This window comes from Anguilla anguilla, chromosome 1 (genome assembly GCF_013347855.1).
Source record: "Anguilla anguilla isolate fAngAng1 chromosome 1, fAngAng1.pri, whole genome shotgun sequence".
In the NCBI taxonomy this organism is placed as follows: Eukaryota; Metazoa; Chordata; class Actinopteri; order Anguilliformes; family Anguillidae; genus Anguilla; species Anguilla anguilla.
In genome coordinates, this window is record NC_049201.1 from 23,905,573 (window position 1) to 23,928,984 (window position 23,412).

The 23,412-nt window shown below is 39.6% G+C and overlaps 2 protein-coding genes across 2 annotated transcripts; both read right to left on the minus strand.

Moving 5' to 3' along the window:
* Positions 1 to 891: 891 nt before the first annotated feature.
* On the minus strand, positions 892 to 4,847 carry LOC118210179 (alpha-1,6-mannosyl-glycoprotein 2-beta-N-acetylglucosaminyltransferase). Its single transcript, XM_035386140.1, has 2 exons — positions 4,741 to 4,847; positions 892 to 4,636 (listed from the first exon to the last, which is right to left on the minus strand). The coding sequence occupies exon 2, from the start codon at positions 4,312 to 4,314 to the stop codon at positions 3,052 to 3,054; it is 1,263 nt and encodes a 420-aa protein (XP_035242031.1). The 5' UTR covers positions 4,315 to 4,636; positions 4,741 to 4,847; the 3' UTR covers positions 892 to 3,051.
* Positions 4,848 to 5,603: 756 nt separating this feature from the next.
* LOC118221077 (calpain-14-like) lies at positions 5,604 to 22,533 on the minus strand. The gene is made up of 22 exons (XM_035405757.1): positions 22,371 to 22,533; positions 20,684 to 20,935; positions 20,403 to 20,472; positions 20,032 to 20,150; positions 19,223 to 19,356; positions 18,778 to 18,952; positions 18,461 to 18,535; positions 17,726 to 17,811; positions 16,796 to 16,870; positions 13,790 to 13,950; positions 13,094 to 13,260; positions 11,876 to 11,887; positions 11,531 to 11,739; positions 11,319 to 11,355; positions 10,999 to 11,064; positions 10,745 to 10,802; positions 10,076 to 10,140; positions 9,610 to 9,678; positions 9,437 to 9,515; positions 8,539 to 8,655; positions 8,061 to 8,113; positions 5,604 to 7,124 (listed from the first exon to the last, which is right to left on the minus strand). The coding sequence occupies exons 2-22, from the start codon at positions 20,918 to 20,920 to the stop codon at positions 7,098 to 7,100; spliced, it is 2,091 nt and encodes a 696-aa protein (XP_035261648.1). The 5' UTR covers positions 20,921 to 20,935; positions 22,371 to 22,533; the 3' UTR covers positions 5,604 to 7,097.
* Between the last annotated feature and the right edge of the window lie 879 nt (positions 22,534 to 23,412).

Consider the following 23,412-nt stretch of genomic DNA (forward strand, 5'->3'; position numbering starts at 1 on the left):
ATATTATTGCCAATTGAATAAAATATATTTTCACCAATATTATTGAATGTGAATGATTTTTTTTTTTAAATCAGAAATGTGCTCAGGGATATGCAGGAGGGATTTCATATCCTAACAGCAACAAAAGCAGTGTATGGACATGGTGGGTGATACTTGTTTCCAGGTGTGATGCTAATTGTTCAATTTGCCCAATCCAAAGTTCTTCCATTTGGTATTTTAGCTACATCCATAAATTTAGCTATATTTACGGATAAGCCTACGAATTACAGCTGAATGTCCCGGCATGAATCGTGCTACCGTCTAATCATGAAAACTGGTGTTGGTGAACACAGCTAATTGGCTAATTGAGTCAGGGTAATTAGTGGAAAGGAAAACCTACATGCACATCAGCTTTCAGAAACAGAGTTGCCAAACTCTGATCTAAAGATTTAAAGTAAACTATTTTTAAAAATGTATTTGACCCAAGTCAAAATGGTCACCTTTTTTCAAATGTTCAGTTTGATGAGACTTTAGCTTGTGATTACTCCCCTTGCATCACCCATTGCTGCTTGCAAAGAAAACGGCTCATTGTCTTCTTAATGAGTTTCCATTTCGGAGTACATTTTCCTCCAAGAGAAGGGTGAGAACAGCAAACGTATTACATATAGTTTCACTATATTGTACGAAAAACTGTGAGCTGCACTCCTTCTGTGAAAACAATTTATTAAGTTAAGAACTTATGAAACTTAAGTGAAAAAGTAAATCAGTGTACTTAAGAAATATAAAAAATTAACACAGCATTTGAACTTAATCTAAATTCATTTTGCAGTAATGTGATGCAATATTTCTAAAATATTTCCTTGGTTTCAATTTAATCCGATAAAGTAAGAGGTGTTTCATTAAGTAACTGCATTTATATTTCCACAGTCCATTTTATTGTCTTTTCCCCATTGTTGAAATCAGAATTTCCATGGCTAAAAATCACTAGACAAAACATATTATGACATGGCAATATGCAGGTATATGCAGATTGCTATACAACACAACTGTTATGTTTTTTTGGGGTTTTTTTTTATCAAAACAAGCAATGCTCTTCCAAAGTTCTTCCATGTCTTGACTTTGGAACACTTTTATAACATCTGTGTGTTCTCGTATAAGGTACATGTGCTCCTGTTAGAAGACCCTTAAAAACTCTGACTACATTTCCTATTACATGACACAGTCAGTTGTTTGTCCCACACATACACAACAAAAGACAACTTCAATTAAAGTGAAACCCAGTGCTCATATTTTAAATGGAAGAGCATTATGTTTCTGTAAAAAAAAAAAAAAAAGCTGAAAGGTCAAAGAGATGTGAGAATGGTCGGTGTAAACAGAATGACTTTGGCACGGTCCGGGAGGAGAAAGCGCCTTATGTGAACTTCTCTTTGGCTTTTCCTATGATCTCATAGAATTAAATACCGGGGGAAATTGTGCATTTTTAGCTCCATCTCACACACAAATAAATGTGAATTAAAAACAAATAAAATGAACCAGCTCTGTCCTGGATTAAGGGCTTGAGAGCACAGAACAACATACTTGGGTGACCAGACCAAGAGCACAGCTTACGGCGAATGAAATAATCACACGCAAATGCAATTTAACTTGCAAATTAATTACTTCACATTTTTGTTTGCTGTGGGTGTACGCAGCAATAAAGGAATTAATTATAAACCGTGATGGCCTACTTCATTTAACAACAGATTCTTTTTGGTTCATTTTGTGAATCCCAACAGTGTTTTATACCAGCACCAAGGTATCATTCAACTGTCTTACTACTTACTATGCAGACTGGAACTTTGTAAGTCAAACTATAACGCAAGCATTCACACCATCTCATACAGTATAGCCCCAGTCTAATAAGTCCTCTTTTTAATTATACATTTATCCATTTGCAATGGCTTAAAAAAAAAAAAAAACACCCGCACCTTATTTAGTATGAGGACTACTGTCCGTTAAATAGAGACGCTCATATGCACTATTAAAGCAAAAGTACAAAAATGTATGAAGCATGATTTTAAATAACCAGTCAGTCTTGGGTCTTTTAAGCACTGCCTGACCCAATTTAGCCAGCTAATCTGTACATGACTTGGCAGAGGTCCTTCTGCAACAGTCATGCCAAAAACATGTTTCACGCAAAAGGCGAGCAAGTCTGGGAACCCATAAAGATGTGGTCATCAGTCTGGGTCACGGAAAGCCACAGGTTGTGCTGGTTTTTCACTGGTTCATGCATGCAACTGATCAGGTATGCAGTTGATTACAGGCTTAACACATCTGGATTCTTGAGTTAGAACTGGTTGTGAAATTTAAGAAGAAAGAATCAGCAGACCCCAATTATCTCCAGGACCAGAACTGAGGTTGATTGTCATAAAGCAACTCTACAGTTTCAGTTCAACTTGAACAGGAATGCATTAACTCAACAGGTCTGGTCAGAATGTGGATTTTTTTTAAACCATTACGATCTGGTTGTTCATTTAATGACATCAGTACCTTTGACATGTTTTCATATGCCAAAGTCTTAAAATTCAGACCACCCCACAGGCTCAGCAGCAACTAAAATCAGATTTACAATCAGAAGCATTACTGCCTAATTCACAGACACACATAATGCATATAAAACTTGTGCAAAGTTGAGAATCGAAGAAATAGCAAGCCAAGACATTTCTTTGGTGATCAATAGCATGAGTGTGCTACAAGAAAGTATTTTAAAGCTAGAAAAGGTCTGTATTAAATGTGCCACAATTGCAGGCCCTTCATATTACATGTTGGAAGTCCCATGGTCGAACCTGTAAACAATAACCAGTCCACGTCTTATTCTGTTTCATTTAAAAAGTGATGACAGATCAAACATCACTGCAGTATGAAGAACTGTGAGAGACCAGTTTTATTAATCGAGGTAATCCAGTTACCTGGTAAGGTGTTCTAGTCAATTCCGGAATGTCAGAACCCTTTGGCAGCTAACCAGATGCCAGGATCAAGATCTCAGAAAACCCTGATATAGAAAACAATACGTGTCCTCCGAAGACAGGAGATTCACAGGACTTTGCCGTAGTTTTTGCAAAGTGTATGGTCACGGGTGTCCCCCCAGCCGCCATTTTTAACATGCGCCTTGTGCTCCGCCGCTTCCTGGCGGCTCAGAACCAGCCGCTGGGGGAAGAGGGAAGGTTTCGCCGCCCGCAGCATCTCCTCCACGTGCTGCATCGCCGTTTCAGGCCGGCAGGCGCCATTCTGGTGCAGTCCGCAATTCCCGGTGTGCAGCACTCGAGATGCGCGCGACGCCAGGACCTTCAGCGGCGTGGAGATGCACGTACCGGACAGGTGCTGGAGGGTCCAGTCCCAGTTATAGTCGTCGTAAGAGCAGAACTCGCTACTGCACCCCATGAGCTTGTAGTAGACCTCCTTGGTGAAGCTCATTCCAATGTTGTGCTTTGTGGACAGCCACCCAGTCGTTTCCATCTTATTGCCGAGCTCCTCAAAGCGCACCGATGTATCGTGGTTACCCAGGACTAGGATGTCACAGTCAGGACACTCGCGCTTTTTCAGCTCAGCCATTTCTCTCAGACAGTGGTAGAAATCTGGTAGAATGTAGTTGTCCTCCTCCATGAAAACAACATAGCTGCTGTATCCCTCCAGAATTCGAACTCGCTCCCAAACAAAGTGTAGCTTCCACCACCAGTGGTGCTTAGTCTGCGTGAAGGATGCCTCTCTGTAATGGCCATATGAATCAGGGCACTCGGCGTTCAGGCACCCCTTTTTTATGGCCTCTTCCTTGGAAATGTCTCTAGGGCAGTCCCGCGGGTCCTGCCCGGGAAACTCGTTAGGATACAGCTGTGTGCTGTAGGGGAAGTAAATTTGCAACACCCTGCAGAACCGTATCCCTTGTATCATACTATCAATTTCCTCCGAAAAATAATCGTGGCTAAAAATCAAAAGGAATTCGTGGACGTCCGGTGCCTTGGACAGAGAATCCAGTAGCAATTTCAGGTAGGCGGGTCTGTTGTGGACCTGTACCACTAAAACCAATTGAAAGTCCGCTGTGAACTGGTCTGCGTTCTGAATGAACTGTCGGTAGTTGCCATCGTACACCGACCTCTTCATGTTAAACACGGTGTCGTACTGAAACTTACTTTTGGTCGCGATCTGCGTACTTGCATGTGGTAAAGCCACACCGTCTTTATTCACGATGACTTTATCTAAATTGGAATTGTTCTTGCGTATTAAGTATACTAATGTGAGTGCGAGGAATGCGATAAGCGAAACGCCAAGCGCATTCCTCTTGTGTATTTTAAATCGCATTTTCCCCAAAAGGACTTTACCCTTGCTACCTAATCAGCAAATCGATTCATCAAGATTAGCCTACAAACCAACCATTTTAGTTGCGTTCAAATTAACTATCTAATATGTGCGTAGATGTAAAAATAATAACAATAGTAAATTATCTTTGCGAGTAATCCAAATAAAAGCGTTCCAGTTAAGGAGGTTTCCGTGATTTTCTAAAGTTACTCAATCATTAATAATCGCATTTCATTTTCCTACACCAGGACGTCCAAACTCAGGAAGTAGCTGTTAGGTTGTTGCAGCGAGAGTTCAACTCCATAAATACCCATCGGAAAGCCACCTGTAAAATAAGTATCCAAAAATAAAGGTAACGTTAGTAGGTTTAAACTTCTGTAGCGATTTATCTTTCTAATTAATTGCCAGAAACGACGTGAACTGTCTTACCTGACAAAGTGTCGTGTGTCACTTAACTTCCTGAAAGTAGGAGGGGTGTATTAAAAGTTATGTTGCTTGTGATGCGAAGGAGGAGGTTAGTTCCTGACTGCTGACGTGGACATTTCAGCCAACTGGAGTTTGCGGAACATAAGAGAACGAATCATTGGCCTACCTCGATGATTGTAATGTGATACGAGCATGAGCATGGGTGCCAGAGTGGTAGTGAAAACATATTTGTAACTTCAAAATTCTGCACGGGGGTTAGAGGGGATCGAGCGAAGGTATCTGGCAACGTTGGAAGCGAGAGGAGGGCGGAACATCCATACAAGCAACTGAAGTAAACTAGTACTGTTACTAAGACTGCACTACAACAATGTGTCAATTACAGACTTCTGGTTGAACAATACCGGATGCCCGCAGCTCTTCATGCTCAACACAGACTTTTTTTTCACCAAGGTTTCTCATACCGTTTTAAATCGGGTCCCTGTATTTTCGGAATTTTGTCATTGCGCCCTGTAGCCTGTGCACATATCTTGACTATTCATATTTACAGATCGTATCTGTCAATGTTGGCTTAGGCCTACCGTATGTTTACAGAGCGTTTCTGACCCGCCCAAAATAATATTTTATTCAAATATAGGCTATCAGTTAAATAATATGCAACATTTAAAGTTAAATTATAATTAGACATAGGCAGATTCGTATGTGGCAGAGGGAAAATGGTCCAAATCCTAACCGTCTGCTTCTGGCACAGGGTGATGAAGACATACAGGGATGTGCAGTGGTGCAGTGGTGTAAGGGAACTGGGATGCTGGGTGATACAGCATTGCACACTGTAAAACATAGCTATGATACAAAACACAGGAAACAGACTAGTTCTACATTTTAATGATTTAACCCCAATAACCAATATAAAGGGAAAATAATCCAGAATATAAAATGGTTACAAAACTTTGGACTTACAGAGAATTACAGAGGCACTGTCATAGTGACTGGTGTCATTTGCACAACTGCTGTGTGAATGAAACATTGCCTCATTCGAACTGTAACTCACTGAAGATTCGGGCTCCCTTTCACCAACAATCCTTTATTGCAGACCACACAATTTCTTCATGCCGTCAGCTCATCCTTAAACCTCAAAACCCACTTCTCAAAAAAAAAAAAAAAAAACATCATCCATGTCAGCCCTCTATTCTCATTGGCATTTACAATGGCAATCCTGGTTCAACAGAAAAAAACTGTTTTACTGTGGTAGGTCCAATGTAGGCTATTGCTTTTTTGGCAGTGATGTAAACTGCTTAAAGAACACACAATGCCCCTCATTGTAAGAGTGGGTCATGAACACATACAGAAACTTCTGTCTTCTAGTTTCGTGGTTTTATACCAACCAATACCTTTAATCTTTTTCATCTTACCTTTAAGTAACATCAAGTAAAATTCTTAAACTTTTGACTCGCAGGTCTGAATATAAATGAATATGAATATAAAATACAATTTGACTATAAAAAGTTCAATGGATATAAAAAACTGAATAACATGTTTAACCCCATCCACCAAAAACAAGTAGATATGCAAGATATGATCTACCATAAGACAGCCTTTGCTGTCCATGCAACTCCATGAATGCTCCATGATCCCTGTAATGGGTTGTCATCAGACAGGGACCTGTACAAACCGATTAAACTATTTTGTAATTCATAGGATATACACACCATTTGGAAGGAATGTCATTCAATTTTAATATGGTCAATTTTGACTATCATTGGTATCACTGTACCTGCTATCTGTATTAGATTGAGTTTATTAACTTTTGATGATTCCTCTTGGTTTACTTGCATAATGGAAACAAGCTGCATATACATAAAAAAATGAAGTTTGCTGCTTATAAAAAGTTAGACCTCCATATTTGTAGTAACTTATAGTAGTTGAGAGCATTGACAATTTTAAAGAAATTGTGTAAATATTCAGTAAGGCAACTGAATTTAAAAAAAAAAAAAAAAAAAAAAAAAAAACATGACATGACTGAATTACAAAAATAGTGAAGGACCATGCTCTGTAAGCCATTATTATGTGGGAAAAGCTCAAATGAAAAGATACAACTTTAATGGCAAAAAAAAAGAAAAAAAAAGAAAATAAAAACAGGTTGAAAACACATGGAGGCACTTTGAAGTTGGTTTTGTACCCAAATAAAAGTGATAGTTTGTAGCGCTCCAAAATACATTTTCTGCAACCTTCTTACACATTGCTAGCAAGATGTGGTTTGTTAATTGACCTTGTTGGACTCATAGCCATTGTCATGTGATGATTAATACTCTGGTTTGTTCTTAATCTCAGCTGGAATCTGGGACTAGGCTGCAACTCCAGGCTCATGAGTACATGCTGAGGTACATCCACTGAAACAAGAGCAACAGAAATATTACACTGACAGTTAAGAGGGTCCACCCAACTTCTTTCAATGCATACACACACACACACACACACACACACACACACACACAGTTTGTGAATAAAACCAAACGTAGGTTCACTAGGGCCTCTACAAGAGGCGATTGCGTAATGATTAAAGAAAAGTGCTTTTAACCAATCAGCCATCTTGTTTGGAACATCACATATTTATAACACCTTGACCTGATCAGCTGACCTGAGACACCTGACAAACATCGGCACATTCACCAGAAATTTAAATATTTGGCCATTGGACAATCAACAGTGGCAAAACTAATCTATACATGCTGTCAATTTACATCTGTTAAGTCAATACAAAACTGCATATGTGTTGTGTAACATTGTGTGTAACATTTTATGTCAACATGTGACACATAGATTTGTGCTGCTTTAATGTTTGTAATGCTTTAATACCCTCTATATGTGCCTGTTTTGTGTCATATATGCTTGCCTTATGTGTTCTATTTTTTCTTTTCATGTGACTCCTTCTGTGTTGGTTATGCTTGCTTATGTGTTTTTAATATTGTATTATGGCTTCCTGTCTGGTCAGTGTTGTTATGAATGTACTAACATAAGCCTGCCCAGGAACAACAAATAGAAGTGAGCCATTTGGCTAAATCTGTCTCATTTACATCACAGAATAGTGGTGTTGATCAATGTGTATCACCCGTGTCAAATAAATAATAAATAAAATAAAAATAAATATGGACATTAAGCAGGAAAAAGGCATAGGGAGTGGCCAGTCTGCAACAAACTGAATGTCATGTGCAAATCTTGTCACAAGGAAGCAGCAGAGAGTAAATGAAATAACTAACTGAATGAGCTTCCTCATTTTACTGCAGATGCACATAAAACCTAAATCACAGAAAGTGAATGGGAATTACCTCTGACTCCCGAAGATACATTCCCTGGCCATCAGACAACTTCTTGAATATTTCTGCAAATAAAACATGACTTTATTACTGGTTTGGATACAAGCCTTTTCTAAAGTGCAATTTATAAGCGCGGTTGTGCAATAGTAACCAGTTTTACTCGCAACACAAATGTCGATAAAATAAACATCATTATCTTATTTTGAACATTCAATGAATTTTTGAAAAGTATTTTTTAAGACCAACACCACAGTTTCCCCCAATACAATCCCATTGCTAAATAAACATGTTTATTTTCTCCAAATCAAAAATGATATCAGCTTAAAATCAATTTGACAACCATTTGTGTGAGTGGTTCTGTGCTGTTTATTTATGTATTTAATAGTGGGAAAAGGCTGTTTTGGGTTAGGGATTGGGTTGCTCCATGCATGACTGGCTCTCGGTGGGATCACTGTGGGCGTGGCCAGCGTTGCCCACGGCTGAGACTCACTGGCCATGCAATCCAGACGCAGGATGAGGCAGATGAAGTTCTCCAGGGAGAGGTCACCAGAGGATCCGCCATACCGCAGGGCCAGGAGGTTCAGTATGTCATCACTTAGCTTGATACCTGAGGGCAGAAACACAGCCCAAACTTTTATTTTTCAGAACTACAAGTCCCATCAAAACATCGGCGCACACTCATTGTGACCTCACAGACATTGAATACTGCACTCTCGGCTAGATCACTATATGAAACACTGATGCTGGTTTTTTATCACTAATTTACTGTGCTGTGTGTTTGATCACTATTGAAGAACAGCGTGTTCTTGATCACCATGTTTAATGGTGATATTTTCTTGATCACTATATTAAACACTGAGCAGTGAGTATGCTCATTATATTAAACACTGCTGTTTGATCACTATGTTAAACGCTGTGCTGTTAGACTGACCACTACAAGAATCGGTCCTGTTTGGTTGGTCACTATACTAATCACTATTCAGCATGCCTGATCGCTACATTAAACACTGTCATGTTTGATTGATAACTACATTAGACACTGTGCTGTTTGACTGATCACTATATTAATCACTGTGCTGTTTAATAACTACTTTAAACACTGCTGTACTCTTGATCGTTGCACAAAATCAAGGCCTAAAAATTGAAGGGTCCTATCTGCCATTTTTATTTCTTCTGAGATATTGAGAAAGTTCTTGTAAGTTCATTGGTTTTATCAACTGCTGTAGAAATTCCGAAAAACTGGAATTACTCCCAGATTTTAAACTGTTTTCATTTTTAACTCCTCTCACATAAAGGATGATAAATGCGGCGCTTATTTTTATATGACTCTTTTTTTTAATCAAAAATGTCACTTGGAACCCCGCCATTCTCAAATCAGGAAATGTTACCTGTGGCTTCCACCGCATTCCTTAGCTCGAGCAAAGACAGAGTTCCTGTTCTGTCAGTATCTGTCTGGAAGAAAATTTCCTGCAAATATTCCAAAAAAAGTTAATGAGTTGACAAATGTTCTCTAGTTCTAAGGGAAAAAAAGATAAGTTTAACAAATTGTTAATTGCCATACCTTGTAATTAATGACTCGCTTCCACATACGGGTAAATTCTTGGCCATTTAATGTTCCTGTAATTGACAGCTGTTGAAGATTAGGGAAATAAGCTTTTGTATATTTATTTTTTTTCTGCCCAGTCTAAAAATCACAGTTAGAAGTCATTCTCGGTCAATTTTTCTGAAGCCCTCGCTGCCAACCCCAGCTTCTTTTTTATCTGGATTCTACTGGATTCTGAGCAGTGCAGTCATTGCAGGGAGGACTATTTAATTCACACAGCAAACTGCAGGCTTTCAACCAGAGAAGTCACTAAAGTGCAGTGAACATGGATGGACCCATTTCCACCAGCAGGGGCTGCTGCAGCCAGTTAAGCATTGTGCTAAGGACTACGAAACACAGTCACACAGGACGCAGTCCACGACTCTCGGTCAAGTTACTGCATCAAAAACCAGTGCTTTCGTGGAAACTGACTGAGAAAGGATACATCCATCAATGCCACAAGCCCCCTGCAGGCATCCAGGGTAAAGCCCCCAGACACAGAGTTGAGTCCTTGGAACAGTAGTGAATACATAATTAACAACACAGCAGACAGACTTCATGCCACAAATAAATATATTAAAAACATAAAACAGGGACTTCCTGCATCAAATGAGTAAATACAGCTGGATCAAGTGTGCAGAACAATCATGGTTAATTTTAAACATTGGTTAATTTAGAAGGCACTTTCACATCATCACCTCACCATAAACATTGACCTTATATGTTTGTTTAGTACTTTTATAATGCTTGTTGATAGATTTTAAAAGGCCATCCATATTTTGATTTGAATTTAATGATGTGAGAAAAACAAAAGTATTGCAAAAAAATTGCACACACATTCATCCATCATTGCTGTCTTTTTTCATCTTCGATTTCAACAAGCTCTCCCACTTAACAAGAACTTGGGAATAACAAGCATGGATACATTTCACTTCAATGCATACCATTATTTCTGATATACTCAGCTACTCAAGAACCCATCACAATGGGATTTAAAACAAGAATCCATGATTACTGATTAAAATTTCAATTTCGGTATATATATATAGGAGAGAGAGGGAATGAGCGAGAGATTTATGTATCGCGTTTCTGTACTCACACACCCAGATCTTACCATTGACGATGTTGTCATTCAGTAGTTTCTGCAGTTGCTCAGCATTAACCTCCTCATACTGTCCCAGGCAATGACAACAAAGGATTATGATAAATTATCAATCCATTACCACAAAAGAAAACAATCAAAGACAATAGTTAGCAATACATTATCATAATTTTTCGCTGGTAATTATTAAACAATATAATTGAGAATAAGGCAACCATTTTCTTGCAAATAGTCTTGCAAACAGTTAGAGACAAATAAATTCCTACCTGATCGGAGTATTGGCGGAACAATTTATTATCTTTTATCTCACCATTTTCCCTATGGCCAATTGGCTGACAAGACAAGACAAAACACAAGATATTGTTAATAAATACTGAATATTGATTTGATAAAAAATGTAAAAAGGTGTCCACAATAGTATTTATCAGTCATGCTTTAGTTTGTAATGTGTTACTGTGCATTCAAGAGTGCTCTTCCATGCTTTATCTCAAGCAAAGCGCGTAACAATACTTTGGTGATAGACTTTGAGCCAGAACTGCTGAAATGGTGCATGGTGCGTAAGCTGTAGACACTCTAATGTACAAACCTTATGAATCTCAACACCATGATGGGCGGTGTTTTCGCTGAAATGAAATAAAATAAAAAAAATAAATAAAAAAAACTGAATTATTACAACAGGTACAATTACAATGCAGCTGCAGTCACTGATGGACTAAGGTGCAACAATTAGCCTTTTTCCATGAGGGAGTCAGAAATGAACCGTTTACCCTTTTGAGGGAGTTGGAAAGAAAGTCTTACTGAATGTGCGTCTCATTCTTGGAGAGGATGGCTAAGATGAAAGAGGCAGTTTCGTTGGGTCTGAACGTTGATGGGACGATGATGTACTCTCCGGGTCTGAGGCGGAAGAACTCCATCACCTCACGGGCATTCAGGTAATTTTTGGTCTGTGCAACTGGCTTATTGATTTCAAAGAAAGAAGCAGGGAATTTGCCTTTTTGTCCGTGAAACTGAAATAAAGGACCAGAAGCAGCCAATGTCATATGCAGTAACTGTACAAGAGGTTACTGTAAATAACTTGAAATTAATGACTCACAAAAAAAAACAAAAAAAAACAATATTCTATCAGATAAAAAGATTACTTACTTGTGGTGGTACCTGTAAAATGTACAAACAGAAGGAACTTATTACTGCATAGTTAATAAGAACACATCCATACATTATCTAACCCAGGGGGGTGGAGGGGGGCTGGAGCCTATCCCAGAATGCCCTGGGTGAGGGGCAGGAATACACCCTGGACGGATCGCCAGTCCATCACAGGGCACACACCATTCACTCACACAGTCATAGCTGTGTTTAGTTTCAACTCCAGTTAGCCTAACCTGCATGTTTCTGGACTCTGGGGGGAAACCCACACAGACACAGGGAGAACATGCAACTCAAAATAGAAAGAACCTGGCCGGGGTTCAAACCCAGGACTTTCTTGCTGTGAGGTGACAGTGCTACCCACTGCGCCACCAACAAAAAACGCAAGATCAAAAATGGCCCTTCATGGTCTGCGTATCTATATCTGCATATTGGATTTATTAATAAATTGCGTGAGTACTGTGGGCAGTGAAGGACTGCATAGACATGCCTGGGATTTACTAACCAATGGCGAGGGGTGAAATTCACAATTAAGCTCACGAGTGATTATAATCAATCTGGACAAGTATGTCAGGTATGGACAGGTATACACACCAGCTCGACCACTCCACTCTGCAGCAGCAGGGCAACTTGCACTCCCTGCCATTCGGGTGAATGGTTCTCATCCCGACCATGGAGCTTCTTCACCCTTGCTCCCCAGTGATGGAGCAAAACCCCCATTCCTCTACGAACCACTCAGTCATGCCTATTTTCCGCTGTTGGTCTGAAAAGGCATCTCCTCAGACTGTCCCTGGACTAACTATCACTACTCTGCAGGGCACTCCCAATCTAGGATTGCTCTTATCACTTCTATCTTGTTCCTCTAGCATTTCCATGCTACACTTATATCTCCATCCAGCACTTATGCACTTGTATTGTTATCTTGATGTTGTAGCTCATTGTCATGCCTCCTTACCATAATTTTCTGACCTAGCCTGCTTACTGTGTGAACTGGACATAATGTGTTCATTGCTATGGATAATTGTTACGTAATGAGTATTGTACCTTATCGGACCTGTGTTTTGTAGTTGTTCCAATGACCTTCAGTATGCACTTATTGTACAGTATGTCGCTTTGGAAAAAGGCGTATGCCAAATAAACGTAATGTAATGTAACCAAATGTCTACATGTGTGGCATTCAGGATGTTTGAATAAAATGAAATGGTAAAAATGACCCACCTCAAAAATGGAGAAACCGATGTGTAGGCTGGACACCAGGCGACGGTTTCTCTTGTCAGGTTTCTGCATAAGAGACACCAGCACGTTGTTGGGTCCTTGGAGACTTTCACAGTCCTGGTCCAACTGTTTCAGCTTAATCCGATACTGAGGATTGATCCAGAAAGTATCTGTGGAGCATGAGACAACTTCTTCAGCCTTTAGCCCCTCTCTTTCTCACACACACGCACACACACACTCATTTGCACGCTCTCCCCCCTGATCTGCCATCGGTTTGACAGCTCACCACCTCTTTCACGATTAATCTTCTGCCTACCCTAACACATGCACTCACACACACACACACACACACACACACGCACACACACACACAAATACATTTTGAAAATCCACCCAATAATGTCCAAGCAGCAGTTTCATTAGTTTACAAAGCTGCAGAAGATAAACAGCAGTAACTGAGCTGCAGAAAATACACATTAATTTAGCAACAGAATAGTGGCAGTTGCTAGTTGTAGCAACCACTAAGAGACCACTAAATATGGAATTTCTTTATGAGTAGGTCATCAAAACATAATACCAACAGTTCTCTGCTGATATGTTCTTCAGGTTCTATTTGTTACAAACTATAGTACAGAACAACTACAGTAGTGGTCAGACTGATTGGAAATTACAGGTTAAACAAAAGGTGATTTTGGGCACCTTTGTGGTTCATGCAACCGCCTGCAGTGGTCCCTGCTACCCAGCGGCCTTGGTGGAAGGATGACGCCCAGTGGCAGGAATGAGAGTCGTCCAGGAAGTCAGGACACAGGCAGCAGATATCCACACTTACGTAATGCCGGCACCAGTCCTCCATGGTCATCCTCAAACACAAAACAGGGAAAGGGCCATGAATCATGAGTTCTTTACAAGAATGTAAATAACACCAATGCATTGCAATATGTGTGATTCTTTGGTTTACAAGACACATGTTACTTTATTAGCTACACTTATCTAAGAGCAGATAGGACCAATTTTCATCCAGAACAGCCTGAATTATTTATAGCATGGATTAAAGGTGCTGTGAAACAATACTTAGGGATAATGGTCCATGCTGGTCCAATAGCATCATTCAGTTCCCACAGATTTTTTGGCCTCACATGCATTCTGCAAACCTTCTGTTCCACCTCATCCCAAAGGTGCTCTATTGTGTTGAAATCTGAGGACTGTCCAGGCCATTGAATTAAAGTGAAGTTACTGTCATGTTTGTGGAACCAGCTTGAGATGATGCATGATTTGTGATGTGGTGCATTATCCTGCTAAAGGTATGCATTTGAAAAAGGGTAAACAGGTTATTATAGGTTAAAGGGATGCACATGGGCAGCAGCAATGCTTTGGCATGCCGTGACATTCAATTGGTGTTAAGGGGCCTAATATGTGCCAAGAAACATTCCCCACACCAATACACCAGCTCCAGTCTCCACCATTTACACAAGGCAGGATGGATCCATGGATTCATGCAGAAATTGAGATTCATCAGACCAGGCAAAGTTTTCTTCAATCTTCCAGTTTAGGTGATCTCGTGTCCACAGTAGCCTTGTCTTCTTGTTCTTAGCTGACAGGAGTGTAACCCAGTGTGGTCTTCTGTTGTTCTGAGATGCCATTATACACACCGCCACTGTAAATGCTGTTATTTAAGCATTTGTGGCCTTTCTGTCAGGTTGAATGAGTCTGCCCGTTCTCCTCTGACCACTCTCATTAACAAGGTGTTTTTACCCAATGAACTGCCACTCACTGGATGTTTCTTGTTCATCGCACCATTCTCTGTAAACTTTAGAGATTGCAGTGCCTGAAAATCCCAGGAGGGCAGCTGTTTCCTGAGATAATGGATTCACCATGTCTGGCACAAACAATCATACCTTGGTCAAAGTCATTTAGATCTTGCCCATTCTAAAGTTTTGTTCAAAAACTAAACCTCTTTACCATGTCTGCATATTTAAATACTGTTTAGAATAACAGGCTACTTGTGTTACTGAGCAGGTGTATCTAGTAAAGCAACCACTGAGTGTATACTGTGTATATCCAGTGCGCTCCATAATATTTATAATTATACAACGTTTCATTCAGGCTTTAGAAAACAACATATTAGGGGTTGGTTGGCACACCATTCTCTCTTTGCCATATTTCTCTGGCATAATTCATATTAGAATATTTGAACCCGTAGCAAATGAAAAGTTAAAAGGAACCCCGTCTCTTAAGACATGTAGGCCTTAATATGGTGTAAATGCCTTTAATTATATAATTATGTCGTAAAAAGATGAAAGATTTTAGTTATTTTAAAAAAATCTTAAATCTTTTGACTTGTTGGTCGCCATTGTTATTACAGTCGCAATGCACTCTGGGTAGTGACATCAAATGGTTGCACGGGTCTCGGTCCATTGCTCTTGTCCATTGAGCGGCATTTAAAATGTCTTCGTTCAGCCTTTTCGATTCGAGCCAGAGCGGGACATTACTCATCAAATAAAGCAAAACGATGAAGATTGGAGGCCAGAGAAGGTGAGAGGAGGGCATAAGAAATGGTGTCTGTGCAGCAACTGCTTGTCTATGCCAACAGAGATGGAAAAGTTGTCTGTTGTAAAGAGCTCCGCTTTCTAGCAACAGCCACTTGACCATATGGATCAAACTATTATTTTTGGTGAAACTGAGAGGTGTACATCATCCCTATTAATTTAATTGACGTAATGTTATTATTGATCCGCGTCGTATGGGCTTAAGCCGGTGATAATGCCTCCTTTAAATGCATAACCCCTAATGATAATACGTGGTGATACACTAACATTATGTTTAGCTGTTGAATCCACCCAATTCACAGATATCCCATGTATCACATCACACAAATTCTGTGGCATTGTATTGATATTTTTCACTATTAATAACTGCAACTGTTGGAAAAAACAACTGAGTTAACCTCCAGTGCAGCCATTTTATGTCATCTACCTAAAGTGCATTGCACGTGTAAAATAATGGCAATCTCAGTTGGTCAAAATTTCTATTAAAGGCTTGGGTTTTTTTAAATAACAAATCTTTTGTGTGGTTTTCACAACATATTTCCATAGTTAAAGGCATTTACAACATTAAATGCCATTAAGCCCTACAAGTCTTAACAGGCGGGATTCCCTTTAAGGTCTCAGCTATAAATAAATATACTTTAATTTTCACATATGTTTTCTAAAATAATTAACTAACTAATTAAGTCATGTTGTGCACTTGTGCCAACCAGCCCCAGGACAGGGAGCTAGTTGCACAAGTTATAAAAAATGCTGGCATAGTTACAAAGTTGGCATAGTTACAGAGAATGAAGCAACCAACCAGAAAACATGCATATTCAATGGCATAAATATACATATAATAAATATAAATATAATGTAAAATAGAGTTGAAACCACAACATTATTAACCAGTTCCTCAGTAGCAATGGCATGTACGTAAAGGCCTACTATTTTCTCCTCTCATCTTTCTCCCTTTCTTTCCTTTCCTCTATCTGTTTCTGTGTGTGTGTGTGTGTGCGCGTGTGCATGTGTGCAACCTTGTGTGCAAGTGGATCAGGCCTATGGAGCATGTGTGCCAGCGCACACGTGTGTTTTAGGGTCCATGTGTTATTGATGAATATTGTGGTCACTGCCCCACAAAATTAATTTTAATCCAGTGTTCTGGCATGATGTTTCTTACCAGAATTCTCCATCGTCATCTACTTGCAAGCAGTTTGTTCTCTCCTCCAAACTCACAGTCTGCCAACAAGGGGACCTGACAGGTTTAAAAAAAAAAAAAAAACACCATGTCAATCACTCAATAAAGAAATCACTCATCAGTGAATCACTCCACAAATGAGAGTGGATCAACAAACTCTATGAAAAAGTAAGACAGTTCTGAAGTACCTTCAGCATTTACCTATGTGTACATTGGCCAAGCCATAGCATGCCAGTGTTCTGACTAGCAGCTATATTCAAAAACATTACAGGCATGCTCCACCATGTATGACATGTAAATTGAAAGGCATGATTAAAGGCTGCTAGAGATTTCGTGTGTCATGACTGAACCTGATCCAGGGATACCAAATTTGAATATTACTTTAAGGGTGCCTTGGGGCTTGTTTCGTACATTCTTGCACAATACATTCATATGTTCAGAGAGAAAAAAGCAAGGCAAAAAGCAAGACAGAACAGATAAGAATTATACTTCCCTGTTTCAATGTGTATAAAACAACATATACTGGAAATGTTAGCACAGCTCAAAATTTAGTGGGACTGAGGGACTTTTGGTCCAAGAAATGCGCATGTATAATAACAATAACAACAGTAATGCATATTAAATATTATCTTTTTTATTCACTCATAAACACCCTATTACAGTGAAAAACATAATGTAATACCCATTTATAGTTTTTATAGTCAGATGTTTCAAATGAAGAAAGTCAAGTCAAGCACCTTGCTCAAGGGTGTGTCATTTGAGATTTGAACCTTCTACCTCTGGGTTACAGGCTAAGTTCCTTACACCTCACCTTACTGCCAAGCTGTGCGTCACACTTTCAGTGGAGTGCTATGCTGTAGCTGGTGAGAAATATACAGGTAGTGTCTCAGGGTAAGAGGTCAGGGGACTTACTTATCACTCCAGTCTCCATTCCACTCTCCTTGGCCCCATGGGTTCCACAGACGGACCAGTTTAACAGGTCTGCCCTGGCTCGTCACCTGTGCCAGCATCGAAATTACTTGGGATTACATGCCAGTCACATATGGCTTAGCTGAAACTTTAAACCGCCGCATAATAATAGCATTGGTTTTGGCTCAAACTCTGCACAATCATTAATCCATTTTATTTTCTGTTTGTAGGGTGAGAGATTGATCCACTAAGATGTTAATGGGATTTTTAAAATTAGATTTAAGAAAAACAGAAAAACACAAGAAAGCTTTCTTTCCTATCTTGGTACAGTCTATCATTAAAGACACCAACATCTAAGCAACGGTATCTTTGGGCAAGCTTCTCACACTATGTCAGAAAGGACCATCAATTACTCATTCTGTACAAAAGAATCCCAGAGGACACAAAACATTATTTTCAGATCATTACTTTCTCCTAGACCAAAATGAGATCACCCAAGAAAGATGGAAGCATATTGTATGCCTGTTTTTTTATGGTTTTCAATTAAAATTACATTTAAATTAAGGTTCAATATGATCTTAATTTTCCAACATTTAAAAACAATGAGACACAGTATTTCTCTTGCACAATCAAAATGTAACACTGAGAAACAACGTTTCCCTCAGCGATATGCCATCGACATCACCGTAATGTCTACCTTCTACAGTTCACATCTCGTGGGGTGTAAGGTGTACACACCTCTGTCACTCCTGTTATTGTGTAGGCATGGCCCTGAACTAGTCCGTTTGGTAGCACTGTGTTGGCTGATGTATCCTGAAAAAGACACAGGCATTATATTTTTCACATCATTTTCAGATGATGGGGTGGGAAAATACATTCTTCAACAACTGGAGTGCATGAGGGCTTTTGATTTCAGTGGTTTCCATAGCTCAATGTTAACTAATAATCTGTATGCATTAACACCAGTCCACTCGTAGATAAGACCACAATGAAAGTTTCATACAGGGCCTGTGGTTTATGGTCTGATCTGCCAGTTTAGGCTGGCATGCACTCACCCCTTGTGGTGTGCCACAGCCCATTAAAGACTTGGATTCGGCAGCACGAAACATGAGATCCCAAAGGCTTGGTGGAGCATCGCTCAGCTGGAAGGTCATGTGGATCCCGCCAGTGAAGTCCATAAGAGCCTCCGACACATCCCCAGAATTCATGTCAGCATAAGAACCGCATACCCTGTGAACCACAAGATATACAGCCTTCAGGATTCTCCACCAAGGGGTACAGAACAGATGCCCTCCAGTGTCTGATCACTAAACGAGGCGCAGAACCCACACCATTCAGTGTTTTCTCACTAAAAAGGGCACAGAACCTTTGTCCCTCAATGCCCAGCGTGACACAGCTTTGTGCTAGGTGGTATGTTGGTATATAGGATGTTTATAGTGTGTTGAACACATGTCGATAGTTCAGGCATTAGAGAAACCCAGAGATCACAGGCTGACATACTTGGCATAGGCCTTCTCCAGCAGCGCAGGCCAGAATTCATTCGGGGTTTTCGAGTGAACAAAAATATAATTCCCATTCAGTGTCGGCAGCTTGTCGTCAATCACGACGTCGACCCACTTTCCAAACCTCCAGAACTGCAAAACATGAAAATGTGTAAACTGGAGAACATTTTTGAAATAAAATGTAGTTTTCTGCATAAAAGTTTATTGAAATGCTAAATCATCCCTCCCACCTATTCAAAAAGGAAACAATTGTGAAGATTCCTGATACAGTGCAACATCTTGGATGTACACTAGCTTTGTGTCTTAAACCTCCTTGCCTGTCTCAACAAGGTGGTGGTGCAAGCAGAATTTCTGAAAAGACCTCAAACCTGGGCCACATCAGTCCTCCCACTCTCATAAGCAGCAACTAGATTGTCTTTCTGCAAGGGCTTTTATCTGTTGAAAATCAGTGTGTTCGAATGTTTCCTCGGGAAGATGCATTCGTCTTTTAAAGCATAAGTTGTCCAACACATTCTCCTTGACTGATCCAGATCCAAGACTATCCAGTTCCTGAAACTCAGTCAATTCATTACTGCAGTTGAGGACAGGGAGTTGGACGTTGAAATCAGTAATCTTGCATTGAATGTGCACAATATAAATGTGTTTCTGTTTGTGCATGTGTAAAATTGTGTCTATGCAAGTTTGCACCTGTGTGTATGTATGTGGGTGTACTATACATGAGTGTGCTTGTGTGTCTGTGTGTTTGTCTGTATGTGTGTGCACATGTGCGCATGAGCAAGTGTGAACACGTTTAAATAGCTATTTTACTCTGAAATGGAATATCCCGGCATAGTCTTTCTGAAAGTCCTGGTCAACGGGCAACACTTGTTTCAGTATATGCTGCTGAAATGTCAGTGCACCAATTGAGGCCAAGAACCAGCAATTACCTAAAGAAAAAAGAGAATATTACTGACGCAAACAATCAGAAATTCTGTAAATGACAGATTGATTCATTCAATTATTTACAGGAATTTACAGGAAAAATTCTGCACGAGGCACTGGAAATTTTCATCTAATTTGTACAACCAGCAATGACAATCAAATCTCACTTTTGCATTTTATATCAATAATTTTCATTAAAACAGCCAAACAAGTTAATTAATTGTGGAAACAGCAAAAATAGCTGCAAAACATCTTACCTACTGCTCCTTGGGCAAAGTCAAATCTTGAAACACCATCAACAAATAGACAAGGATTCGGCATGGATTTCTGTAAGGTGAACCATGTATATGAGTTTATACTTGGAGTGTATTTAACATAATTATAATCATTTATGTCTGCTATTACCAATTAGGAGCCTGCTGGAGTAAATGAATAAAAATGACAGGAGCTGACCATCTGGTTACTATAGTGAATCTGTGTCTACGATCACCTCTGACATTTTCAACCAAGACAAAGAGTACATTAATTGCTCACGTACCGTGGGTCTCACCCAATCCACTTTTGCCATTTCCTCAGGAGACAGAAGTCCTGGACCAATGGATGCCCTGTCCGGTGGGAACATGTCATCAATATACCTCATGCCCCGGATGAGGCAGTACTCACGCAGATACGCAAAATCCTGGTCCAGGAATTTGTCCGGGTTATCAGGGGTGCCCCGCCCATCCTTCTTGTATCGTTCCTTCACGATGTTTAAGCATACTCCGGGGGGAGGCATTCTTCCACCTTAAATCTGTGAAAAATACATTTTTAAAAATGTATTATTTAATGATAGCCATCTATAATGTACATTTGATTAAAGTGTATTTAAGAGTTATGAGTATTTAAGATGGAGTAAAAAAGTGAACACAAGACTACTATGAACTACAACGTGAAGTTGGTAAACTTTTAGCTGATCGAAGCAGGTCCAAAATGTAATGGATTGATTGCATAGCCAGCCAAACGTTGGGGTTAATTGTACAGCCAGATATAGACAGCCAGTTTTTGTGGGTATTTTTAAATAATCATAATAATAAATTAAAATTGCTACCCAGTTTAGCTTTAGTAATTTGAAGTAAGAATGGTGCAGTACAGCATGGCTGCTGACTAATGTTTGTAGTGTTCGGCTGCACAGTCAGACAGGGGAGACACACCTGTAAGTTGTTACATAATCTGTCTAAAGAGTCTCGCCTACACTCAATTGTAAAATGCTTCATGGGAAAATGTTGTAGGGTGAACAACATGTGATTTGGGTAATCAAATATCAGAATAGTCTTTTCAACTTGATCCTCTTTCTGGCTCATTGCCTATGTTGTACACAAAACCTGCCTGTCAATCTTTAGGGATCTGTGTATGTTTGCCCCGGGAACTATGTAACCAGGTACACAATGATAATACTCACACAGCTGGAATTAAAACTCTAAACCGTGGCCATATTTTTCTAAAATCTGAGTAAAGTTTTGGCTGCCTGCTTACTTTGGTGAAACTTGTTCTCTCAATGTACCCTGCTCATCCTGCAGGAGGAAAGCCCTTCACGACACAACATGTTCTATTTTTTCCCAGCCAGGTACATTGCTGTGTAACTGGTTAAACTGCTTATGTGGAAGAAATGCTATATATAATCATATTTAATGACCACATTGGAAAAGAATGCGAGGGGGGAGGGCCTGTCTTCAATAAGGCACAAATTAAAGCATACACCTTGAAAAACTATCCTGCAGTCACACTTTTAATAAAGCATACCAACAACATAGTTGCTAGTGAGCACAGACCATGTCATTTATGTAAATTGGTGGTCTTCAGTGTTTTCTGTGAGATTTAACCTTTGACTGGCAACATCTGTTCTGTAACAAGTTATAAATATTTTTTATAAGCATAAATCACTTTCATAACGGTTCATTTTTGCAAAGACTTGCATAATGTATATAAATGTCACACCAATAAAACTGAACATATAACATATATGAAAACCACGACACCATTGTCACAGAAACAGAGCTACTGACAAAAGCCATGTAAAATAATGCACATTATATCTAGAGGTTTTATCTTTCTGATGTAATCTTAAGATTAAAAAGCTCAATTTGCATGAAGCCCCTTGAGCACAATAAGAAGATTGACCTGTTAGCGGAAAAAAATGGAGAAAGAAGCTGTTTTACATAAAGCAACAAGCAACCTTGCATATTTACCTTCACGTCCAAAGCTGCAATCACAGACTGTAGGACCAGTGCTGCAGAATATCACGACAGACAAGCAAGTAGGTAACTGAGCCTCTTTTATACCTACAAAAACAGCCGCAGGCCAGGTTCTGAAGAATAATGGTGTGCTTCGGAAATGTTCCTGGGAGTGGTTGGGAGGCTGGGGGGTGGGGGGGGGGCAAGCTTTCAGAATGAACTGCAGCTGTAGCACACTGGGGCACATCTACCAAACTCCACCCTCTTAATTGCACTGCATGTCAAAGGCATGCATGTCATAGACAAAGACCAGTTTGCAGACGCTGCCAAAGTTCACAGTGAACCCATTCATTCTTTCATTTTATTATTTCATAAATTTCCAAATGCATAAACTGTCGTGTAATTATTTTTCCTCCCCAAGGAATACTTCCCTATGTTTTTACCCATATGGCATTGATGTTATCTTAAATCTACCCTATGGCGGGTGAAAAGGTTGATATTAAAATATATTTGATATATTGTTATACATATATATATATATATATATATCTGGAGTGTCATGGGTTGGGCATGTATGGCTGCCACAGATACTGATAGCGGCTGCAGAATGAATTCTGAAGTGTACTGAAGCATCTTGTGATTTCTGACCTTACCAGGGCTTTCTTCCTTCTTAATGATGTTTGAAACTGTTGGCTTTGTTTAGCCTAAGGTTTGGCCAATGTTCCTGACTGTTTTTTTCTTATTTCTCAGCACTATAATGGCTTCCTTGGCTTATATTGGTACAATTCTGGTGCTCATGTTGACAAAGCCAATAACAGACTCCAAAGGGATCAAAAGGCTAGAATCAAAACTAGATACTGAAAGCTCTCTTTTACCTGCACTAAGGAAGCAATTGAATACACTTGACCAATCAGCAACACCTGTGAAACCATTTGTTCCAAACATTATGGCGCCCTGAAATGGGGGGACTATTTATAAAAAGTGCTGTAACTTCTACATGTTGATATCAAAATGTTGCAGAATACCCCCAAATAAAAGCTGAGAATGTGTACTTCAA